Raw genomic sequence first — 22,612 nt, 5'->3', positions numbered from 1 at the left:
GCACACAAAAGCACAAAGTCCTACTATCCCTTCTGTTGTTGCCATGGTGTTTTCACACATTTTATCATTTACACGAGTAATGCAACTGCATGCACGGCCTGAGTACTTCTGAAATATTATTTAAAAAAAGCTAAATGAAATTGGTCCGTCAACCATCCAACTGAGGGCAATGTACAGTTTAACACCTCTATTAATACTGTATATCTATGGCCTATCCAAAAGTGGATTAGACGAGATAAAATCCATGATAAGAAAAGTCATAATATTCACACACATATACTTGGCTCCTGTTCTCAGCACCTGTTTTTTCCTCAGTGAAAATACTTCAACCCCCCCCTCCATAAGAACCCCAATTTGAATTGATTTACATACTTGAATTGTAATTAATTCTGTTGTCAGACTCTTTGACAAAGTGAGGAGTCTGACTAACTCCAATTAACACCTCCTAACAAGGTAGAGAGCTTGATTGCCCCGGCCTCTCAGGAAAGCTGTAAGAAAAAGGCTCTTGGGGGGGGGTGGCTAGAGCCTGGAGAATACGAAATGTTTGCACTTGGCGCGTGTCAGCAAATTATATTTCTGAGCATCTGATGATGTTTTTCCTTCTCCTTTTCATGTTGTCTTGACCTCAGCTCATCAGCGGTTGAAGTGGGGAACGGCTGTCAAGATTATGGGCTGGATAACTATAGCAAGAAAAGAAGAAGAAAAGACAGACTGCAGGGATGTGTTAGCAGTTGCTAAACTATGAAAGAAGATGAAAACATACTTTTGCACTCATAATACTTGAAACCACAACTTCTTTGTAAATTAAAGCCAGTTGTAGGCTTGAGTGATATAAGAAAAATATGCAATGTGCAATTATGTTGTGATGAGAACATGAAGTGTGATAAATTACAATTTTACGTTGGCAAATTGACTTTAAGCCACAGTTTCTGTCTGTTTTAAGCACCATTGACTCAGTACCTGTGTTTACAACATTTTTCTTCTAATCCTAAATAAATCCAAATATAAATATAAATATATAAATTTCAACATTGAATTGGCATTGGTTTATTTCTGAAGGTAACTCACATCAAGGTTGAGCTTCATCTGACTGCATCAAAATGTTGTAAAAGCCGTTATACCTAGGCCTCCATCCAACCAAATATTAATATGCACACATAATTTGTGCAAAAGCATTAAATGTGTATCATAAATATTCTCACTTGTTGTGATACATTGTATTGTGCTAATTGAGAATACTCATGTTGCAATAATAAAGACAAAAATAGACTTTCATACCTTTAGTCCCTGAACACAAATTAGTTATGGGGTCACTTTCGGTCAAAAACATGTTGTATTTCAGGTGTATTTGTGCGTACTTCAGCCTGACTAACAAACTCTGTCACATACACAAGCTGCATCCAACCACTTTCACCAGCGGGGCATCATCATGTTCTACAATCCTTACCAAAGGCATGTTGGCATTGCTATCAAGCACTGAAAATGCAATCTCTGCCATCCTCCCACTGCAATAAATCTGTCAATAAAGCAGCACAGACGTCCATCTTGTATATAAATTCAAAAAATCCTCCTCACTCCTCTGCAGCTCTGCAAACATCCTCTCGTGTATTTGACGGATACTCTACAATGAGATTTTATTCATGGGAGCGCCTGACTGCTCCGAAAAACCTAGCAACAAGTCGATAGATTCTTTCTCAACCATTCATGCAAGAGGTGGAGTAATCAATAGACACCTCAGCAACATGCTTCCACAAATTCAAGCCGTGTTGACTTAAAAGAGATATGCGCATTGGGATGAGACTTGAAGAATTGACTGCTGGGTTGTTAACATTGCCAGGAACAATCTCAGTAGCTGTTATCTGAGGCCTTTCAGGACAAACTTGTAGTTTCTGTGCAGATTTAGTGAAAGTTCAGTTATTTTTCTATATATATGTTGGAGCAGTTGCACATCTGTGCCCTTCCCTCAGGCTGCCCATTGGTCACCTGGTTGTGAGTTCATGTAAGAAAAGGCCATGCATGCTGCTGAGACGTTGTAGCCAAGGAGGGCTGACATGTAAACCCAGATGAAGGCCTGAGGCTGTTTCCTCACCTTCAGTCACACACTATTACTGCTCTCACTGACTAAATGCAGCCACAGGCATGCGTGTGTGTCTGGGTCAATATCTCTTAAGACGTCCCCTTTTTAAAAAAGTAACCTATAGACTAGCTAGACTGATTATGTTTCCTCTTCACTGTACATTCACCCCTTTGATGTGTTGATAAATGTCACCTCTGTTGCATGGTTAAGAAGCCAGTTGGGATTACTCGATATTTTTCCTTGGGACTGGCTGAGGTCTTTGTTTACAACTCATGTTTTAAACGGTGATTTAGTTAATTGCCCTTACCCTACATCAAGTTACGATGGGGCTTAAGTTTAATGTCATTAGCCAGTTTATATCTGCTCTACTTTTAATAATTGCAGGGGAATGTTGGACAGGCTTCTGAGTTTCAGGCCTGCGTTAAAGCCAGATCCAGTGCAATGTATTACAGTTCACCACCAAGGGGAGTGACTTTATTATAAGCATATGTTCTTTGTTTTATTAAGTGGAGGTCACTGGCTTGAACCCTCCTCATCATGCTGACAAATGCTCTGCTTTTAGCTCTCACCAGGTGTCAATGTATACAACACAAAGCTTTATTTAGCCTCCTTTTGGACCTGGTTAATCAGCAGTAAAAGGAGGGGTGGGCTGACAGCAGTAATGCTCACAGGTTTGTTGGAGTGAGACCCTGGTGTGAGATGAGTCTCAAGTTAGCGGGGCCACAACTGTTTGGGGAAGGGCGTTGAGTGTTGGCAGAGAGTGTGGAGGTGAGAGGAACCAGCGGCCTCAAGTCGGTGCCATCAAACGATGTGTACGGTGCAGGAAGAGGCCCTGACTTACTGGTGCATGGATAATAACGGGGAGAGTATCCCGCAGCTAAGCTGCACTTAACAGGACATTGATTTCAAACCCCCGTGTTCCCTCTGGAGGGCAGGGGGAGGCACCTCAACAGGCCTAGCCCCCCCTTTCCCCACCTCCTCAGTCTAACCCTGAATCCCTGAGTCGATTGGTTACACCATGCCGGTCACTGGCCTCTAACCCCCCCCCATGCACACACACTCACACTGTCTCAACAGATTTGGAAATGATTCAGGGGTACTATGTTTCCCATAAGACCCAGCACGGTCTTTAGAGCAATGACTTGGGGTAGGGCATGCACAGGCAGCCATGTGGAACAGATCTGTGGTCAAAATCAATGCATTGGCACTTTGATGGAGCGCTTCAACAGCTGTGGGAATTTCATATCTCTCCTCTGACTCTCCTGGCACCATGAGAGGGCCACACTGCTGGAGGGAAACAACGTCCACTAAATCTTTGGGGAGAGAGGGACTCTTAATCTGGAGTTAGTACAAACATGACAGCCAATGATCATTTGGTGGCTTTAACCTTTTATGGAGAACATGGAGTGTTTTTTAACCAAGCTGCTATTAGTATCAGCTGATGCTCAAGTCTAGGTACAAGAATCAATATCGGATGGGAATAAATGCATTTGAACTTTGCTTAAGGAAGCAAGAGGTGACATTTCGATGAATTAGGTCTAATCTTTGCAACATCTGCGGAAACTTTTGTTTATTGAAGTCACTTTTTATTTCCAGACAAGGGCCGCAAATTCTACCAATGTAAAAAGTTGTGTACAAGTTTTCCACCTGTCTTGTTTCTTTTCTCCTCAAAACTTTCTTCCTCATCATCACCACACCTCTGCATGTCTATATGTGAGTCTCAGCACAGGTGGATAGCAGTGAGGTGCTTCTTCCACTTTTTGTCTAACTTCTGACTCATCTCCCCAGCTGCATTATACGAATGCATGTTTCAGGAGCAGTACACAGCACTCTTCTTTGTGCGCTAATGGGCTCTCAGCATCTTTAAGACTCAGGGTACAATTAAGAGGTGATAGTTTGATCTCCCACCTCGCAGTTCTATTTCTGAGCTGCCGCGTGATTCTGCCGGAGGTTGATGGGTGGGTGAGGAGCGGGCTCTATTTAAAGGAAGACACCCATGAACTCCACTGAAGGAACAGACTACTTTCTGTCTTGGCAGCTGCTGTGTTGCATTTCACTTGAGTTTATGTCAGGATTTTCTAACAGTGTAGGTTACCAGAGGTCTCAAATGTAACTTTTTTGTGGTAAACTCCATGGGGCCAGCAAAAAGTGTTATGGTCCAAGTAATCAAAGACGCAAAGACCAAGACAAACCATCATGTCTCCCAAAAAGATATGTCTAACTGCTTTTCAAAACAAGGCCTAAAATGATTTCCTTTGTTTGAAACTGTCTTTGTGAGTTAGTTCAAAAGAGGAGGTAATTGTCTCCATATTAAATGTTAATTTCACTTCAATATTTGTGTTGTATAGATGGCCAAGGTTGAATAAGAAGAAAAGAAGAACATTAAAAAATGAATTAAAATGTGTTAATTTGTGCTACTGCGTCCAACAAGTCACTCATGGAGCCAAAGAAAATAGTTGATACAGCATTGCCATCTGCTGGTGAAAGATAAATATTACAAAGTAATTGCTTTTAAATCGTCATAAATGAATTTGGTTTCCTTCCAAATTTATTCCCAGAGGCTCAGAGGTAATGGGAAGATTTTCTAACTTTGACTTAAACTGTGACAGCTTGTTTCCACTCCTGACCCGGACTTCTGAATTAATATAAAACCAAGTGATAAAAAGCAAGACTGTGGTTGTAATGTGAAGTGTCAGTCAGTGTTCAGTCATTTTTTTTCTGAATCTGTAATAATCAATACTAGTTATAGCATATTGTAAAAGCAATATGTAAGCAGGTTGAGGAGTCAGTCTGAAGTTATTTCATCATTAAAATCAGACTGCTTACATTATCTGAAGTCAGAAATTGCAATTAACACTCCTCACATCCAGCTTTTAGAAAGCTGATATTTGTTTTGAAGTAACAGTCTGTTAATGCCAAGCTATTTAACATTGATTTCAACAGTACCATTATCTCCTATTTCATCATGAATCTTGATCATTATAATTATTATTTAGATTAGTAATCAATTTTATGACCCAGTTTGAGATTGTTGTTGTATTCCAGGAGCTTTAAAAGTTAATGCCAATCTCCTTGTTCTAGTCTTATTGAGTCACACTTAATTCTGACAAAAAAATATATATACTTATTATTTTTATTATTATTATTATCATTATCATCATTATCATTATTATTATTATTATTATTATCATTTTCATTATCATTATCATTATTATTATTATCATTATCATTATCATTATTATTATTATTATTATTATTATTATTATTATTATTATTATTATAATTAATAATAATAATAATATCAATCAATGTTAATAATAATCATGAAATAGATAATGATCATCATCATCTTGAAGTTGGGCTTCTTTTTAAGGCTTTGTACGTGTTTACTTAGTCATGTGAACAAACATTGTTGCAGAGTCTACAGATCCTAAAACTTAAAGACAACAACTGAAAATGCTAATTTTTTTTCAAAGCTCTTGCTTTTCAGACTTACATTTTCAATGTTGTGATGCTCCTGTCTGCCCAGCTGGGTTATAAAAACAAAACAACAACAAAAAAAAGCCCGCTGGGACTTTGAGCCGACACGAAAATAGCCCCCGCCCCATTCATACGTTTTCCAACCTGATTGGCTGAGACAACTGGGCATTCAATGCCAATTGGTAATCAATCACTGTCAATCATTCTAGAGGCGTGTCCTTGGAGCGTCGTTATGGAAAGCACAATCAGTCGCCAGTTCACAGAAGTGTCACCCGGCCCGGTCTCCTCATCATATTAACCGGCGAAAAATACTGAACGTTGTGCATAAAGCTGGCGGAAGTTAAAATGGACGAACCATTGGAACAAATGAAGCCCCTCTTGAGAACAGTGAGTAACCGCCCATGACAGTTAACCGCTGGCCCACCATTAACGTTTGGTCTCTTTGTCCGCGGTTGCCCCTTGTTTGCCAAGCAGCCGTGGAAGTACGAGGGATGCTTGGGAGTCAGCTTCACCGGGGCACCATACGGCTGCTATTGTTAGCCGGCTTTCTACTCTCTGACACGTGGCAGGGATTCAAGTTGTGCTCGGTAGTCTTTTTAAAGTTGAAAGACGCATTCGTGGAATCAAAACTTGGAGAAAATTTGTTTTTCTGCTTATTTTTCTCGAGTTTCGTTACTCTATGTTTGTTTTCAGTACTTGCTAACGTAAATGCATTAGCCGGGTGCGAGCAGAGTCAGGCCGGTTCAGTGACGTTATTATCTGTAATGTAATTAAAAGATGTCCCGTTAGTGTGCAAGTGTTGACATAAGTGTTATTTATAATGTGTAAGTTAACTTGAGTATACAGATAACTACTTTAAGGAGCTTTAAGTTTAACATAAGTAGGTCGAGAATCTGTTCATGGAGCCTTTAATCAATAAACGTTATGTTCCAGCGGTAGCTTTCTCCTCACATTCAACAGGTCCACTCTTCCCTTCCCTTTATGTATCATGTTGATAAGATCTGTTGGTGCACTTACAGAAGTAAAAGGGCTCATTTGCATATCAAATGCGCCCAAAATAGACCGGCTTTCTTGTGTGACATTTCCAAGTCAGGAAGTGCTTCTAATTTTACTGTGAAAGCTTCTGTGTGCAGCTGGAGGGGGGCAAATGGACTGAAGAAACTGGGAGAGAAATCCTTTTACACCACATTAGGCTACTTCTGCTTAACTGTCCTCATGTGATGTTTTATTAGAGCTGTGGCTGACAGAATGAAGACACACATCCTGTCTGCTGGGTGTAACTTTACAGTCACAGACGAGCATCAGACACACAGGAGTGTTACAAGCCCAGAAAAGAAACAGGTTACAGAGATAAGTTTAAAATGTACGCAGACTGTGAGGCAGCAATGTTTTTGTTGGGTTGTCCACTACTTTGTTTGTGTGTGTGTGTGGGTGCTGAATTAAGTGCGCATGCAAGGACATGTGCATGCATCTGAGTAACTTGACCCCTTGCTGGATAGCTGCTCTTCTTCCCTAAGCACTGACGTTACACCGTGACACATCTCAAAGAACAAGCTGTTGGACGTCCAGCTTGCATGTATATTAAAAAAAACACAAGAATCTGGTTTCAACAAGACGGTCTTTGTACTTTCAGCCTTGTTGGTTGACTGAGACTGTCTTTGGAGGTCTTTCAAGAACTACTTTGAAAGGGAAATCAGACTGGAAGATGCGTGTTTGAGTCGTGACAGGATTGAGCACACAGGATCTATTACTACTTGGACATTTCAAGCCAGCTGATTGGTACAAAAGCACCCGGAAGACAGTTTTTTTTTTCACCCAGTAACAAAAATAGTATTAGAAAACAACAGGAACAAAACACAGGGTTAGGAAATGCAGTGCTGTGTTAGTGTGAAATTGATCCATCAAGCTTAAGCTTCATGTACAGACCTCTAGGTCTCTCTTAAAGGATTCCCTTTTATTTGTGTAACTGTTAAAGCAGTTTGACAATAAACACACATCTCTGTCTGATAGAAGAGTGTATTTACAGTGCTCACTTGGCACTACAGTGTAAGCTTTGATTGATTTTATTTCAGGTGTTTGCCTGCTTGCCAGGAGATCCAGGATTTGTGCGTCCTGCTGTTTAATTAGCAAGAGAAGGTTTAAGTCTAGCCGGAGTAGGCTCTATGACCTGGACTATTATTGACTGAGCACTTACTGCCTGGGCTAGTGAGTTTTTTATGAAGCCTGCTCTGTGTAGGGCATTGCTTTGAATAGCTTATTATGCTGAATGAGCCTCTTTGCCTGTGGAACAGAGCTCTGTACTTTTCAGCAGTAGTGTTATGATAATACGGTGTAAGTTAATTAATTCTTACTGTACCCAGCAGTAGCCTCATTGGTGTACACAACAGAGAGCCTCTTTGTGAGCATTTAACCTAATCTACTTTCTCTGAAGTATTTAAATGTTCATAAAATAATGAGGGAGATTACACTGTTTTCAGGCTACGAGACTAATATGTTTTCTGGAAAAAGTTTGCCAGAAACATCTGAATTACACAGTAATGTCTTTTGGCCTTGGAAGCATACCAAAGCAGCAACACTCAATCATATGCCTGCTTTGCTAATCACAAGATCACTGCTCCTAGATCTTTCAGCCCTACTGACTGACTTAAAACAAATCTGGATACTTTTATGTGTGCACAATAAAAGTCTGAGGTGTGTCTGTTATTGTGCGATGACAGAGAGAAAATCAAAGGATTTGAGATTGAAGCTGTCTAAATTGGATTATGTCTTATTCACTAAGCATACATAGAGGACTTTAAAGGTCATCCAATTAAAGAAAAACGTATAAAACCAATCATCTCCTCTATGCTTCTTAGCGTGCTCTTAGTCCTAATAGTCGCATGCACTGAGCTTGGTTTTATGTGAGGTCTTTCTGGTATTAACTGGGATGGATAATGGATTCTAGACTAAGTTCCCCAAGCCTCTTTCTTTTGTTTAAAGTCCCTTTCTAAGTGATCCTAAAAAAGTCTCACTTTTAGATATTTATGCCTGATAATTTACATTTAAAGTTATTTAAAATGAGATTATTAGGACAAACTGGTTTTTTGTCAGTACTTTTTCCAGTATCCATGGTTGGGTCGTTCAGGACTGGATTGATTACCAGCACCTAGAAATCCCTATGACAGCAATATGCCAGCTGACAAAGTTAACCAAAGCCGCAGTAGCTCAGCCCATAGGAACTTTGGTTTGTAACTGGTAGGTTGCTGGTTCAAGTCCTGGCAGACTGAGATTGTGATTTGGGCTGATAGCTGGAGGGACATTGGCATATTTCCCTGAGCACTGTCGAGGTGCCCTTGAGAAGGTACCATACCCTCAACTGCTCAATATTGTACGTTGCTTTGGATAAAAGCGTCTGCTAAGTGAAATTGTACAAATTGTGTACATTGTAGAAGAGGGATCTGTGTTTTCTCTGCTGGAATGAGTTCTTGGATATATTTTGTAGCAGTGGCAGACACTGGAGCTAGACTGTCAAAAAGAAAAGGGACAGATTAGCAAAACAAAGCCAAACAAGAAAGTTATAGAGCACAGAAAACACGGATTACGCTGTTTATAATAATGTGCATTCCAAACCACATGCAGCAGTTATTCTGCAGTGGTCTGTTCAAACATGAAAGTCAATCAGTAAGAAGAAAAGCCAGGTTACGTTTGCTCTGCATGATAAGGTTGGAGTTGGTAGATGAGCATTGGTAGGACATAACCAGGATTCACCAATGTTACTCATAGAGATGTCTTAGAGCACTGGGATGTGAGTAACACTACCCTTGTACTAAACTATGGTACAAACTGATTTACAAAGTATGCTTGTTGTCATGTTTCAAACAATAGTGCTACGTAATTGTGTTGATAAATTCTCTTTGTATCTGATAAAAAGTTGTCTTGAACATACAAAGTAGTGTGAAAAAGAGGTCTGCTTTCCTTTTGTTTGCCTCAAAACTAACGCACATTTTAGTAGTCGTCATGCCCTTCACAACTGTTCATGGGAAATGGGGTGGGGAAAACTGTTATTTAAAGTGATACTCCAGGATGGAACAAGTTGGGTCCTATCACAAGGTTTAGGGCAGAAATTACCCCTACAGCAGTGTTTTTGTGCAGCAGAAGCCCAGAGCGCTCGCACCAAAGACCCCCTCCCTGCTCCTCTGCCGGTTTCCTCTGCACTCAGACAGGGCCATATTTTACTTGACCAAAAACACAAATAAACGGACTCCCACCAAAAAAGTCTGATATCTGTCTGCATTTACGCTTTATTTAGAGAATTTTCAGCGTGTTACTTTCACACAAAAACACCGCTAAATAAGGCTCTAGTTCTCATTGTGTCTCTTCGTCCTGGCAGACTACCTGCGTTTGTTTATATCTGGCACGCCGCGCGCGGACTAATACGCTAAGCGGCGAGCGGCGAGCGGCGAGCGCCTCGTAGCCAGCTGTGGCTCTGCAGCGGAGGTAGCACCGTTTTACGACACGATGAGAACTAGAGCCTTATTTGGCAGTGTTTTTGTGTGAAAGTAACGCACTGAAAATTCTCTAAATAAAGCGTGAATGCAGACCGATATCAGACTTTTTCGGTGGGAGTCCGTTTATTTGTGTTTTTGGTCATGTAAAATATGGCCCTGTCTGAGTGCAGAGGAAACTGGCAGAGGAGCAGGGAGGGGGTGTTTGGTGTGTGCACCCTGGGCTTCTGCTGCACAAAAACACTGCTGTAGGGGTAATTTCTGCCCTGAACCTTGTGATAGAACCCAACTTGTTCCATCCCGGAGTATCACTTTAAGGTGAAAAAGCATATAGATGCATTCAGGCTGTGTGTGTGTTGTGGCTGTCATTCCTGGCCACACCCGATGGGTTACGAAAAATCTTCTGATGACTTTCCATTAGGGATGGGCAAGTACTGGTATCGGTTTCGGTGTACTAGCAGTATCTGTACTTGGTATTGGTGAGTACTTGTACTGGTATAAGTCTAAAAAAAAGTGGTATAGAACATCCCACCTTGTCATCACTAGTGTGTCTAGTATACGCATTCTAAATTTGAAGATGGGTGGCCGGGTTTAGTTTTCTGTCTCTGTGTTGGGGGGTTGCAATAGAGCATGTATCCACAGGAAAACACTGGATTCACACATTTTTCATCACAACTGAATTTTGTGCGAAGTTTTGCGTTATAAGGCCCCTTTAGACCCTCGAAAGAGTGTTTGAAGTGTCAGGAAAAGAAGAGTAGTTATCCATAGGGTTCCAAGAGGACCTCGGGCTGTAATAATCACCTGATCGATAGATACTGAAAAACCCTTTGAGATTTTTTTGGACACATTTGTAGTGTGGTTTTTCAGACTAGTCTATTTATTGTGCTGCCTTTTTACAAAGCACCCCAGGCAAACTGGATCATATGACTCTGATCATTTTACGGTGCAGCTAGTCTGCCGAATTCTGCCGTGAATGTAATGTTTGTATGAATGGAGTGAAAGAATGATCAAAATAACACTACTACTTTTAATTTTGTTTCCAGAATTCTTGGACAGCAAAAGGTTTGCATTACTGCTGACACAACTCAAATGCATTTGGTCAACATTTTTGTCCAGTCTTCACTCTGCACATGCTCCTGTCTACAGAAACACAGTCAAGTCTCTGATGCCTGGTTTCTACCTTTAGATGTCACTCTTTCTATTTTCAATCGTGCTCCCCTTTTTCACTAAGTGTCTTAATCTTAAATTTGGTTTCACCTTCATCTTTATGGTTCTGTGGTCAGTCTGCCTGGAGCTGACTAGTTATGAATGTCATGTCAACAGAGTATATCTGGACTGTACCAAGATACCCAGTGCTACCTTGTTATTCACTTTATTTACTGCTTCAGCTCAGGAACATTCTTTTTGCCCTCCTCATGTAACATTTCTTTTTATGGACAGGAAACAAATGACCCGCAGTTCTCAGTAAAATTGCAGGTCGTTGAAAGACGTGTCTGACCTTCATGCAGTGATCAGGATATGTCAAAGTCAAAAGGCGCACAGGCGTTGGGGGTCTAGTAATGAACACACGACTGTCTGTGCGTTTTCAATTCATTGCACCCTCTGAGGAATGCCAAGCGTACACGTGTGCTTGTTTCTATTTATCTGTGTTGGGGGTGGGTCTTCATTTGTGACCTGAATACCTCAGCGGGTGAGCTTTTGAATGTCCTCCAAATGTGTGTGTATTTCCTTCATGGGGTTGTGTGCGCGTGCGTGTGTGTGTGTGTTTTTAGGCACTTGGCTGGTCGAATGAAATATTCATGGTGGCATGGTGGGATTGGCTGCTGAGCAAAGAGCGGGCTGACAGGGTAAAGCAGAGCAGTGTGCGTTTTGAAGCAGCTCTCCCTCTCCCTCCCTCCTTTTCTCGGTATAAAGAGATGAGCGGAGGATGAGGGAACATACAAGTGCGACAGTGTCTCTGTTGGTGCTTAGCTCACACACACCTTCTCCAGCAGAGATAACCAGCAAAAAGAGGGAACTGGCTGACGTCGCTGCTGCTTAGCTTTGATGTTTTAGTCTAAATGGAGGATCAGAGTGAAGGGGAGCATGTGCTTACGGTACGTCTGGTCCTGTGTGGCTTTTATGTTTATCGGACTGTCGTGTCTGCACCTCATCAAGTATCAAGTGGCTCCATTTGTGCAGAGATGTTTGTGTGTGTCGGATTTTATAGCGGTTTGTCCTCCTTTGTTCTCCAGCGGTACAGCAGAGTGGTGATCTGTGCTAATGAATGGGGCAGGTGGTTGGTCAGCGCGTTTGGCCAGAAGGAAAAAGGCGTTAGGTGTTAGGATGTGCCGGGGTGGGAGGTAATGTGAGAGACAGGGGGGTGAGAAGCCGTTACCTCATCGGACATGCCTCTTGAAATGGAAACGTTTCCTTTGCCACTCTTTTGATCGCCTCGAGGAGCGGGAAGGAGGCAGACACAGTTATGGCTGCTTGGAGGAGTGGGACAAGGGGAACAGGAAGGAGGAGAAGAGAGAAGGAGAGAGAAAGAGGGAGGGAGATGTCAGTGTGCCAAGGTAGCTGAAATCAAACAAGGTGCATGCTGTCAACAGGGATGATCACTGAGTCAGAGGAAAGACAAATAAAATGTGAATTTTCAATCAAAATGCAAAATTACCTCACCAGATTGGCAGCTATGAGCTTGATGGGATCTGTTTTTTTTGTGTAAAGCTTTGTCTTCAGAGTTGTAGCTGTTTCAAAGCATTTATATTGTATTTTAACACTCATAGCAAGCAGAATCTGTTTCCAGCTGTGTATACTATAAGATTAAAAGACACAAGCTTCTCAAAGGCTTCTAAGTTGAGCCCTGTTTGAATGTGCTGATGCACCAGGCAAGTAAATATCTGAATGATCATCAAGATATTGCTCCACAATGAATTCATATGTGTTTTGAGGTTTGAATGAAAGCTGCTGGTAAGCACTGTTAAATGTTTTCACTTTCGTCCACTGATCATTATGTGGTCAGCAGCCTCCTGTAACCCCTCAGATGTCCATCCCTGGTGTTTAGTCTGAAAGCAGAATAAATTGGTAACATAATTTAACAGTAATTGGCAGTAAATCGATGTCAATATTCCCATCCTTAGTATTTAATTGTGCGTTGGCAGTGAGAATTCTTCAGTAATCTCGAGGGACAGGTCTCTCACCATGTAACACATTTCTTACGTCAGTCTTTGTTGACTGGACTGGGTCCCAGTAAAGCAAAGGCTGGCAAAAGGACTGGGATTAGAGGGAACTGGGCCTGTTGGCTTGGTGGATCGCTGGTTGTTTCATTCACTGTCTTGTTGGCTGAAGAGGTGTTTGGCTGCTGTTGGGTTAAATCATCCCACACGAACAGAACAGAAGGGAGGTAAACGTGGTTGTTATTGTGGTAAAGGGCTCTGTTGTCTTGTTGAGTAATAACTGTGGGTTTTAGTCATGGTAATGGTTTTGTCAAGCACAGTACGTGTGGCTTTTCTGACTTTCCGTGCCCCCACATTTCTATATACCATGGCATGAAAACATAAACCGGTATATTAAATTTCAGAACTTTTTAGACATACATTTACATCAGCTGGGGTTACATTCACTGTACTATAAACTCGGTGAGTGTACCAAACACAACCAACCACCACAAATTGAGCATTCACTTGGGTGGTGTACCCCTTTAAGCTCAAGACCTCAAATGAACCCGTAGATTTAGAAGGGATGTAGCTTTGCTGGTTCTTTCTTGCAAACACCACTACATTTCTGCAGATGCACACACTTCCAGTTAGTGATGACCCACAAGAGGAGCCCTGTCTATCCTGACAGCCCTTCTCAGAAGTATATAACTGACTGAACCGACACTCCTCACTTGTTCAAAAACAAAACAAAACAAAGCAAGAAACAGAGCTTAGCTGCCTTACCTTACATCATTCAGTGTCAAGCTACTTTTTTTTATCCAACTATTAAAAAATACTTTAGTAGTCAGCTTTTAATTTGCAGTTCTCAGCCTGTCCTAGCATTTTTTTTCAAACTCCAAAACTATTTTCTTTCTCAGCAAAAAAAAAAAAATTAAATGCAATCATTTCCAGTGTACTGTATGTTTAAAAGGAATGTGAGGACTTTCTATGTGATCTTGAAAAAGCTCACTTCTAGATGTATGCCTGATCGTAATCCACGTTTTAAAAAGGACATATCATGCTGATCCGTGATTTAATACTTACATATAAAATAATAACTTTGAAAACAAGACCTTTCACCCCCTAGATTTTCAAAAAATTAGATATTGTATTTTTTTCTGATGTCCTAGAACGAGATTTGATGCCTCTGAAAATAGGTCATTGACATTTGGCTTCGAGATTTCGACTTTCATGACGACACGAGGATCCTTTCTTTTTATTGGAGTAATCTGATAAAGCAGCTCCTCCTCTGTGATGTCAGTTAGTCACACAACCGCCACCGAGGGATACACCCACCAAGAGCTGAGTATAAATAAAGCTCCCTACTAGCTCTGGCTAACTTGACTGAGTGCTGGATGCAGGGACTCTGCTCTGCTTAGCAGCTCGGCTTTACATGGTGAATTAGCAGTTAAAACACTGTAATTTTAGCAGGCGTCGTAATACTTGTGAGACTGTGATATTTGCATGCTTGTTCTGACATGCACTGTGAACCTGGACAACAATAATGCTGCGGTAATAACATAGTGACGAACTGACGGTAGAGGCGATCTTTCGACTACACTTTCAGCATAATGGATAAATCAGACAGAGAAAAGTGAAGGAGCAGGATGGAGCCCTGTTATAGAAATAGTTTATTGGTGAAGTCTGCCTATATTTCCACGTATAAACTATACATGTTACAGTACCGGTTTGACTCACCACACTGAAGCGTCCTGAGATGATCTGTGTCGAGGTGGATTTTCTTCCTCCTGAGCTGCAGAACCGTCCGGGTCTGACTCGGGGTCCAACACAAAAGGACGTATCATACACTCTGCCATCTTATTAGTGCTATCAATGCCTTACGGTGAAGTTTTGGCAAACAGCAAACTCGCTTGGTCTGCCCCATCCAATATGGCGATTTTGTAAATACTGCCATGCTGCAAAAACCGCCCCCTGGCTCTACCCCCTCCGCCCCTCTGATAGAACTGACCAATCAGAGCACAAAGGGCTGTGACGTTGCGAGGTTACTGGAGGTCATTCTGGAAATGGAGCGTTTCAACGAGATCTTCAGAATGGCCTAAACTGAGGATATTGAGAACACTATTGTGGGGCAATGAAGGAACTAAATGACTTGTACTGAGGGCAGAAATGCTTTACAGGCATCCTAGTCTGGCATAGTGGAAAGGAGAAACAAGCATGATATTTCCCCTTTAAAATGAGATTAACTGCGAAAATATACGAGTTTTCTGAATGCTATTTCTCAGCTTCCAGATTGGGTCACACAGGACTGAATTGATTTCCAGCATGTAGAAGTCTCTACAACAACACTATGACAGCTGATGACGTTTAGTAGGGAGTAGAGAAATAAGTGTTTTTCTTTGCTGAAAACAGTTTCTATGATTATTTTTTTTGATGGTAGATACAGGAGCTGGACTGGCAAAGAGAAAAAGAAAAGAAGAGCAGAAGAAAGCTTAACAGGATCATAATAGAGCACAAGCTAAAGGCTAAACCATGAGCTAAAGGCTAAAACATGGGCTAAGTTGTTTGTCACAATGCTCATTTCAGCCCACATGCAGCAGTAATTCTGCAGTGGTCAACCAGAGGTGTTGCTGCAGTCAACTCTTAACAAAAAGTCTTTGCAGTCCTTTCACTTAAAAAAAAAATCAACACATCACAAAATATTGTCTGTTGTCATGACATATTTGGTGATCCAGCTTCCACATATCTAGAGCATTTGTCAACTCCTGCTGTATGATCGTTTATAAGACTTTCACATCGATGAGTGGCTTGAAGTACTCTGCTCCTTAGTGTAGTTATGACCTGTTGCCCTCAAGGTCCAAAGTCTGTAGTGAGAGCACTTCATCCAATTTGCTTTCAACACCTTTACCTGTTTTTCACAGAGGTCATGAACTACTTTGGTGCAGAAAACATTGTTTGAGTGTAGTTAAGGTGACGTAAGTCTATACCCGCAACATTGACTGTATATATAGACATTTACAGTCAATACAGCATCATTAGTGATGCATATAAATCAAAACTTAACAGAAAACTAATTGCCAGAACATATTTACAATTATATTATAACTATTCCACACACTACATCAAAGATAAATGGGAGAACGAAGCTAAAACAACCATTTCAGAGGAGAATTGGTTGAATATCTGTAGATCTTAACGAAATACTTTGAACCAAGTTGTGGCCAATGCTGGAGAAAGTGTGGAAATCCTCTAGCAGTTCGTTTCCACTTCTTCTGGGGCTGTCCCACTATACGCCCCTACTGGTGTGAAATAATATATGATTAACTCAATAATAAGTCTTGAGCCAGCGGCAGCCTCTGGTCTAGGAATATGAGACAACGTGGAAGTGCTAAAATCTGCTGTCACTCAAGAGGCGGGCTTAGAGCCTCCTCACTATTAGCTACAGGGTGCCTGCCTTATATTTTTAGACCAAAGCTTGTCGCTTGGGCTAGAGGAGGAAACAAGGTGAGACTGGGGAGTGGCGATACCCACCGTCCCTTTAAATACGTGAGGTATGTGTGTGACGTTGGACTGCACAGATGATGATGTTACGTGCTGGGCTATCCTGCTTCCAGACAGTGAAATCACCAGAACCAGGTGATGGCGCTACAGATTTCCAGCCATATTGGAAGTGTTTCTAATCAAGTAGGCAACAAAACCGTCATTTTTTTGTTCACCATCAGCATTTACCACACAACAGGTTAGAATGACAGCAGTGTTGTCATGTTTCTGCCTGTCAAAACTACTCAGCATGTCAAAGTAGTGTGTGAATTCTGACACCACTAGAGCTTTAGCTTTAGCACATAGTGATCAGAAATTTAATTTTATAGAAACATTGCATCCCCTCCTCTGTTATACTTGGAAAATCCTTGTGTACATGCTAAGCCTCATGTTTACTCCCAAAGTTCATGTGAACCATAAATCCCCACCTTTGCATTCAACCTCACACTTTGAGCTCAGCTGTCTAAGCTGTTGTAAAGGGTGTTAGAAATCCTTACATGTAGACACACTGACCGTGAGTGTTCAGCAGCCTGTTATCCCTTATGGGTAGGAAAAGTGAAGCAGATAGTGGGACACTCTGAGTTTTCTAATTTGGATGTTTGTGATGTGTTCCTTGTCGCATAATGTCCTCCTTCAATAGCAGCTTTAGAAATTATTGTGAAAGCTTTTTTTCCCCAATGGGCACCCTTAAAAGCTTTTTTTAACAACTAGAGGCAGAAAAGCATCTACTGTTTCTCACATCTACCTCAACAACAAAACTGAACGATTGCGACATTTTTCCATCACCTTCATGGTTGTGACATTTTGGATAAAGCTTAGTTTCTGTACAAATTAAATAAGTGAAAGCGAAAATGTTGAGGTTTTTTGGGGTTTTTTTTGGAGGGGGGGTGCATTTCTTCAAGACAACCACATAAGAAGACAAGAGGATCAGGGTTAGAGCTACGGAACATAAACATGAGAAATAATGAGGACAAGAGTGACACTTTTTGTGGTGTGATTGGGCTTGTGTTTGGCACGTCGCCTCTCTGATTGTTATTTGGATCCCACTCTCTGCTTTTGTCCTCGCTGAAGTGTACTGAGAAAAGCCAGGCAGAGCTCATCCTGTGTCATACTCCACGAATGCTGTCAGTTTGTCTCACTCCAAGTGGTGCTATGTTCCCATGTGACATCAAAGGGGCTCTGATGTCAGTTCCCCACCATGCTGGACATCTATTTCCTCAGTGGTATGGGAAGAGGAATGTTTGAATCCCATGAGTAATGTTTCTGTCATGCGGCAGCACACACGTCTTGGACTGGGTTCTAACTTACAAGTTCTTAGACGCTCCTAGTGACTCATACTGTAGTTACACCAGAAGTTATTGTCTATTTATCTTTGTATCTGAATTACAACCTGACTTTTTTTTTTCAAAAATTTAAATCAACTAGAAAAGAATTATCATTGTGTCAAGGCCTGTCACGATAACAAATTTTGCTAGACAATAATTTTCCAAAATATTGTTGCTGATAAACGATATTATTGTCAATACTGTTTTGATTTTTTTTCCATTTTTTCATTGATGTAATTATGATAAATCGGATAATAAAGTGAGCACACCATATCAAAAGCAAGAAACTTTAATTTCTAAAGAGTATTTAACCGAATTAAAAGGTCAGGATCTTTAAAATAAAATAAATTAAACAAAAAATATAATAAATTTAACAAACAAGAAAGAGAAAAAAAATACAATGAAAATGAAATGGACTCTCTTTTAGAAAAATACATGTCAATGAAAATAATTAATACTTATCAAAAACAATAAAACATAAACCCTGTCTCTAAAGAAAAAATGAAACTCCAAAAAAAAACAACAACAATAAAAACTATAGCCTAAATAAAAGGGAGTTTATACAGTTCCTGAATTGTTTGCAACATGTACTTTTTCCCAGTCAATCCGTACTGTCTGTCAAACATTTTTAACATTTCTGACTTTCAACCGTACTGAAGGGCTGCATTTCTTTGGCAATGTAGCTGTCTTTGAGCGCCCATCATTTGGCGCATCTATTTCTATTTACTTTGCAGACAAAAGCCTCAGTAAGAGCGGAGAACAAGACTCCACTGCACCTCCCCTTCTTCTTCTTCGTCGCCACTATTTTCAAACAAATGGGACATATCAGCTTGTTGGTGTTCAAGAGCTCACACTTTGTTCATTCTGATAAAAACCAAAATATTCCCACACTGGGACTGTGGCAGGCGGCTTAAGAACCGTATCTTTCGTGCGGTCACTCATATAAGCGTGTGTTTCCTCCTTACCCCTCAGGACGCTCGCTTCAGCTCTCTCCGTGTGTACGCGCGAGCAGCCCCGTCTTCACCCCAAAGATCGCATTTTTGACAGATGCTCACTCCGCTATAAATCCGCTACAGAAACTATGCACCCAGACGTTAGTAAAGATAGACGTAGGGAGCCGTCTTCACACTCGGCCTCTTTGGTCGAAAGAGAGGAGGAAAACAAACATGCATGCACGTGTCAGTTTATCGAGGCTGGCAAACTTACCGAGGACGTTTTTATTTATCGTTTGGTTAATTGATTTATTGATTATCGTGACAGGTCTAATTGTGTCCATAACATAAAAAAACTGTCTGCTTTTCTGTTGCCATAGGACAGAAAACAAAGCTGGACCCCTGTAGGCTCTTCTAGCTCTCCTTCCTGTATATATCCAGCCAGAGACACATCTGCCTTCCATCAACAGTCCTCTATTGGTGTCACTGACTGTTAGCTTTCCAGCTGACATTTTGCTTCTTCCAAGCCCTCTCCAGTGGCGCTGCTCCTGTCCCCCAACCGCAGCTGTGCTTTGTGGACATAATAGCCAATCACCTCCCCAGGCCGACAGGCTGCTGGTGTGAAAGTGTACTGGTTTATTTTGGAGGAGGCTGTGTGACAAATTGCATCATGTGTTCTTAATGTGACCCAGGCAATTTGAGGGCACGACAGGCTTCTACACGTGCGCTGTACAAGGGCGATGACAGCGTGTCAATTGATGTTCGTAGGTAAACAAGTGTTTTTATTGTCAGATTTTGCAGACGTGGTATTTTAAGAAGATTACAAATAAGTCGATACCCATGGAGCGGGGAGAGTTTAAGCGAGCTTTGTGTGCTGCGCTTGTAAACAGAGCTTCATGTGATTCCTGCAGAGTAGGAAATTGGAAGCAGAGCATGTTTAAAACTCTCTCTGTCAGTGAATTTAGAGCCAGAGATCCTGTTGCTTTAACAGAATCCCATTATACAATTTGATTTAATCATTAAAACCAAGTTAAACCCACAGTCATTTTGAATTACACAGATTTGAACTAAAAGCAACTGGTCTAACAACAGCAGTCCAAACAAATAAGTGCAGATGTAGGTTTTATGTCCTGAATTAAGTGCAGATATTGAACTCTAAAACCTTTTTCCTAACCACCTACTGCCTGCTACGCATATATTTAAAATGTAGCATGTGCTGCATACTGCTTTTGAATGTAGTAGTATTTAGTGTTACTGTTCTTTTGGGTCTAGCTTGAGTATACTATGCTGATTTTCAGTTTTGAAAATCAAAAGTACAGCTGATGGATGTTTTGCCTTTAATTTATTATGAATTTACACAACATATTACATGTTTACATTTCAGTCATGAATATGCAAACAGATTGCCGGATGGAGCATTTTATATACATGAGTAGGTAGAGATACAGGAACAATTCAGTTAAAGATAGAAGAGTGATTCTGTAATTAGAGGTACATTTGATGTCCATGGGATGTACTATCAATATTACTAAGTATTAATTCCAAGCAATGACCAGTTGTACCGTGGGGCATTTGGTTGATATTTCACTTCTATTAAATACAGAAAGTGAAAAGGTTCCATGATTTATTTAGCTTAAACTGCAAATCATTTTTTGGAATGTGCAGTTTTTGGGCTGTCTGATTTCTTAATGTCAAGTTTGCTCTTTAAAATTAACACTAGAATACATGTTTGTGAATATTATATTCGGTATTATTTGCCTCACAGCAAGAGGGTATCCGATTCGATTCCCCGCTTGGCTGGTGGGCCTTTCCAAGTGGAGTTTGCATGTTCCCCGTGCATGACTGGGTTCTCTCTGAGTACTCCGGTTTCTTCCCATAGACCAAAGACTCTAAATTGTTGGTAGGTGCGAGTGTGTGCGTGAAAGGTTGTCTGTCTGTGTCAGCCCTGTGATTGACTGGCGATCAGTCCAAGGCGAACCTCGTCTCTCACCCAATGACAGCTGGGATAGGCTCGAGACAGCTGCAACTTTAAACAGAATAAGCAGTTTGGAAAATTAATGAATGAATGAATGAAAATAATTAAGTTTGTGTGTGTCAGAGAAATCAGTGTCAACCATGTTACCAATTGAAAAAAGGCATATAAATCAGCAATGGTTTGTTCCAAAGTCACATGAAATCAATTAAATTAAATCAATTAAAGTCACACCCTTTTGATTGTCTGTACATGGTGCACTTTAATTGTTTGTCAACTGTGTTACCAACATTTCCTGTTGTTCTTACTATAAATGTTAAAAAGACCAAACGGTGAAGAAAATGCACAGAAATATGAGGTGATTAAGGTCTGCAGTTATAACCTGACACGCCAGACGGACAGTTTCATATATCCGCCACGGAATTATTTCACAAGTCCATCTGGGTAGCAGCTCTTCCGATTTGTTCTCAGAGGCGAGACTTTAAAAAAAATCTGCAGCTGGTGATTGGACGACCGTTCTGATTAACACACTCACCACGGACCAATCCACATCAAGCCACGGTATGACGTAGCTTATGTGAGCCGAAGCTTCTAAGAAACAATAGATGAACAACTACTGAATCACGAGAAACAGCTGTGAAAAAGGTGTTAGTCGACAGTTTCCGTTTTTATAAATTTAACTTAAGAATCAAAGGAACGCTGACAAGTATAAAAGTCTGCTGATGTCACGTCTGCTCCCACAGCTCCCGCCTCCCCTCCCTGATTGGGCCGGTTAGAATTTAGCCGAGTGAAATCGTTGGTCATTGGAGCCTGGCAAGATGGACCTGCAGGAGTTCAGAAACTGAATCAGGCAGGTCCGTCTGCTCTGCAAGGTTACTGCAGTTAGCACAAGAGCCAAAAATTGGAGAAAATGACAATCGTGTTACCCATCACAAAATGTAAGTTGTAGAGACAGGTTTGTTCTGTCAACCATGTTACAGGTGATTTTTGTGCCATATTTATTTTAAATTTTCGCTGAACTGTGATATGAATGATGAGAGACATTTCTAGGGAGCGTAGTCTGACATAGAAATGTTATATTATTCTAAATTAGCTGTAATATGGATTTATGTTGAAAAATAGTCACAACTTTTGTCCATAACACAGTTGACAAATTAGAATAAATATAAAACACTCAAAAACGCACATATTTTTTTCACATTTTTGTATATCTGAAATATAGCCCTAATTATTGAATCACTCAGTAGCATTTTGGAAAATAGCCTTAGATACCATTCACTGTGTTTATATTACTCCCAACCCCAGGAAATCAGTTCAGTTCTCTTCACCCTTCATGTGCTGTGACTCCAGCTACTAGACATAGATTAATTTCGTTCTCCTCTTCTCCCTCACTGCAGCTGAATTATTACCGCTCCTCATCAAGGAACTGTCAGAGAGCAACATGGCTCATTATCATGCAAATCCACGGGCAACTGAGACTCATACAAGCACACACACCCACAAACACACACTCACACTCTCAGGCTAACAAGTGAACACACAAACATAACCACAGCTGGCATCTTTCAGAGAAGGTGGGGCTCTTTATTGGAGATGGATTGTTTTAATATCTGTAAGGGAATCTGAAAGTCAGTGATGACGTATTTGAAGTCATAAAGCAGTGAT

The 22,612-nt window shown here is 40.9% G+C and overlaps 1 protein-coding gene across 7 annotated transcripts in view; it reads left to right on the top strand.

Moving 5' to 3' along the window:
• The first annotated feature begins 5,775 nt into the window (after positions 1-5,775).
• Positions 5,776-22,612, top strand: part of LOC141803457 (sodium bicarbonate cotransporter 3-like) — a 49,319-nt gene continuing 32,482 nt past the window's right edge. For 6 of the 7 annotated variants that reach the window (XM_074687498.1, XM_074687502.1, XM_074687501.1 and 3 more), the window contains exon 1: positions 5,776-5,944. In XM_074687498.1, coding sequence (XP_074543599.1) covers positions 5,903-5,944 — 42 coding nt within the window. In that variant the 5' untranslated portion in view covers positions 5,776-5,902. Of the gene's footprint in view, positions 5,945-11,889; positions 12,138-22,612 lie in introns of those variants that run through there. The other variant, XM_074687496.1, reaches the window with a different exon arrangement.

The sequence above is a fragment of the Halichoeres trimaculatus genome, unplaced genomic scaffold (assembly GCF_033239565.1).
Source record: "Halichoeres trimaculatus isolate MK-OKI-2021-1 unplaced genomic scaffold, fHalTri1.1 fHalTri1_scaffold_14, whole genome shotgun sequence".
Lineage (NCBI taxonomy): Eukaryota > Metazoa > Chordata > Actinopteri > Labriformes > Labridae > Halichoeres > Halichoeres trimaculatus.
This window is presented reverse-complemented; position numbering and strand designations above follow the sequence as displayed.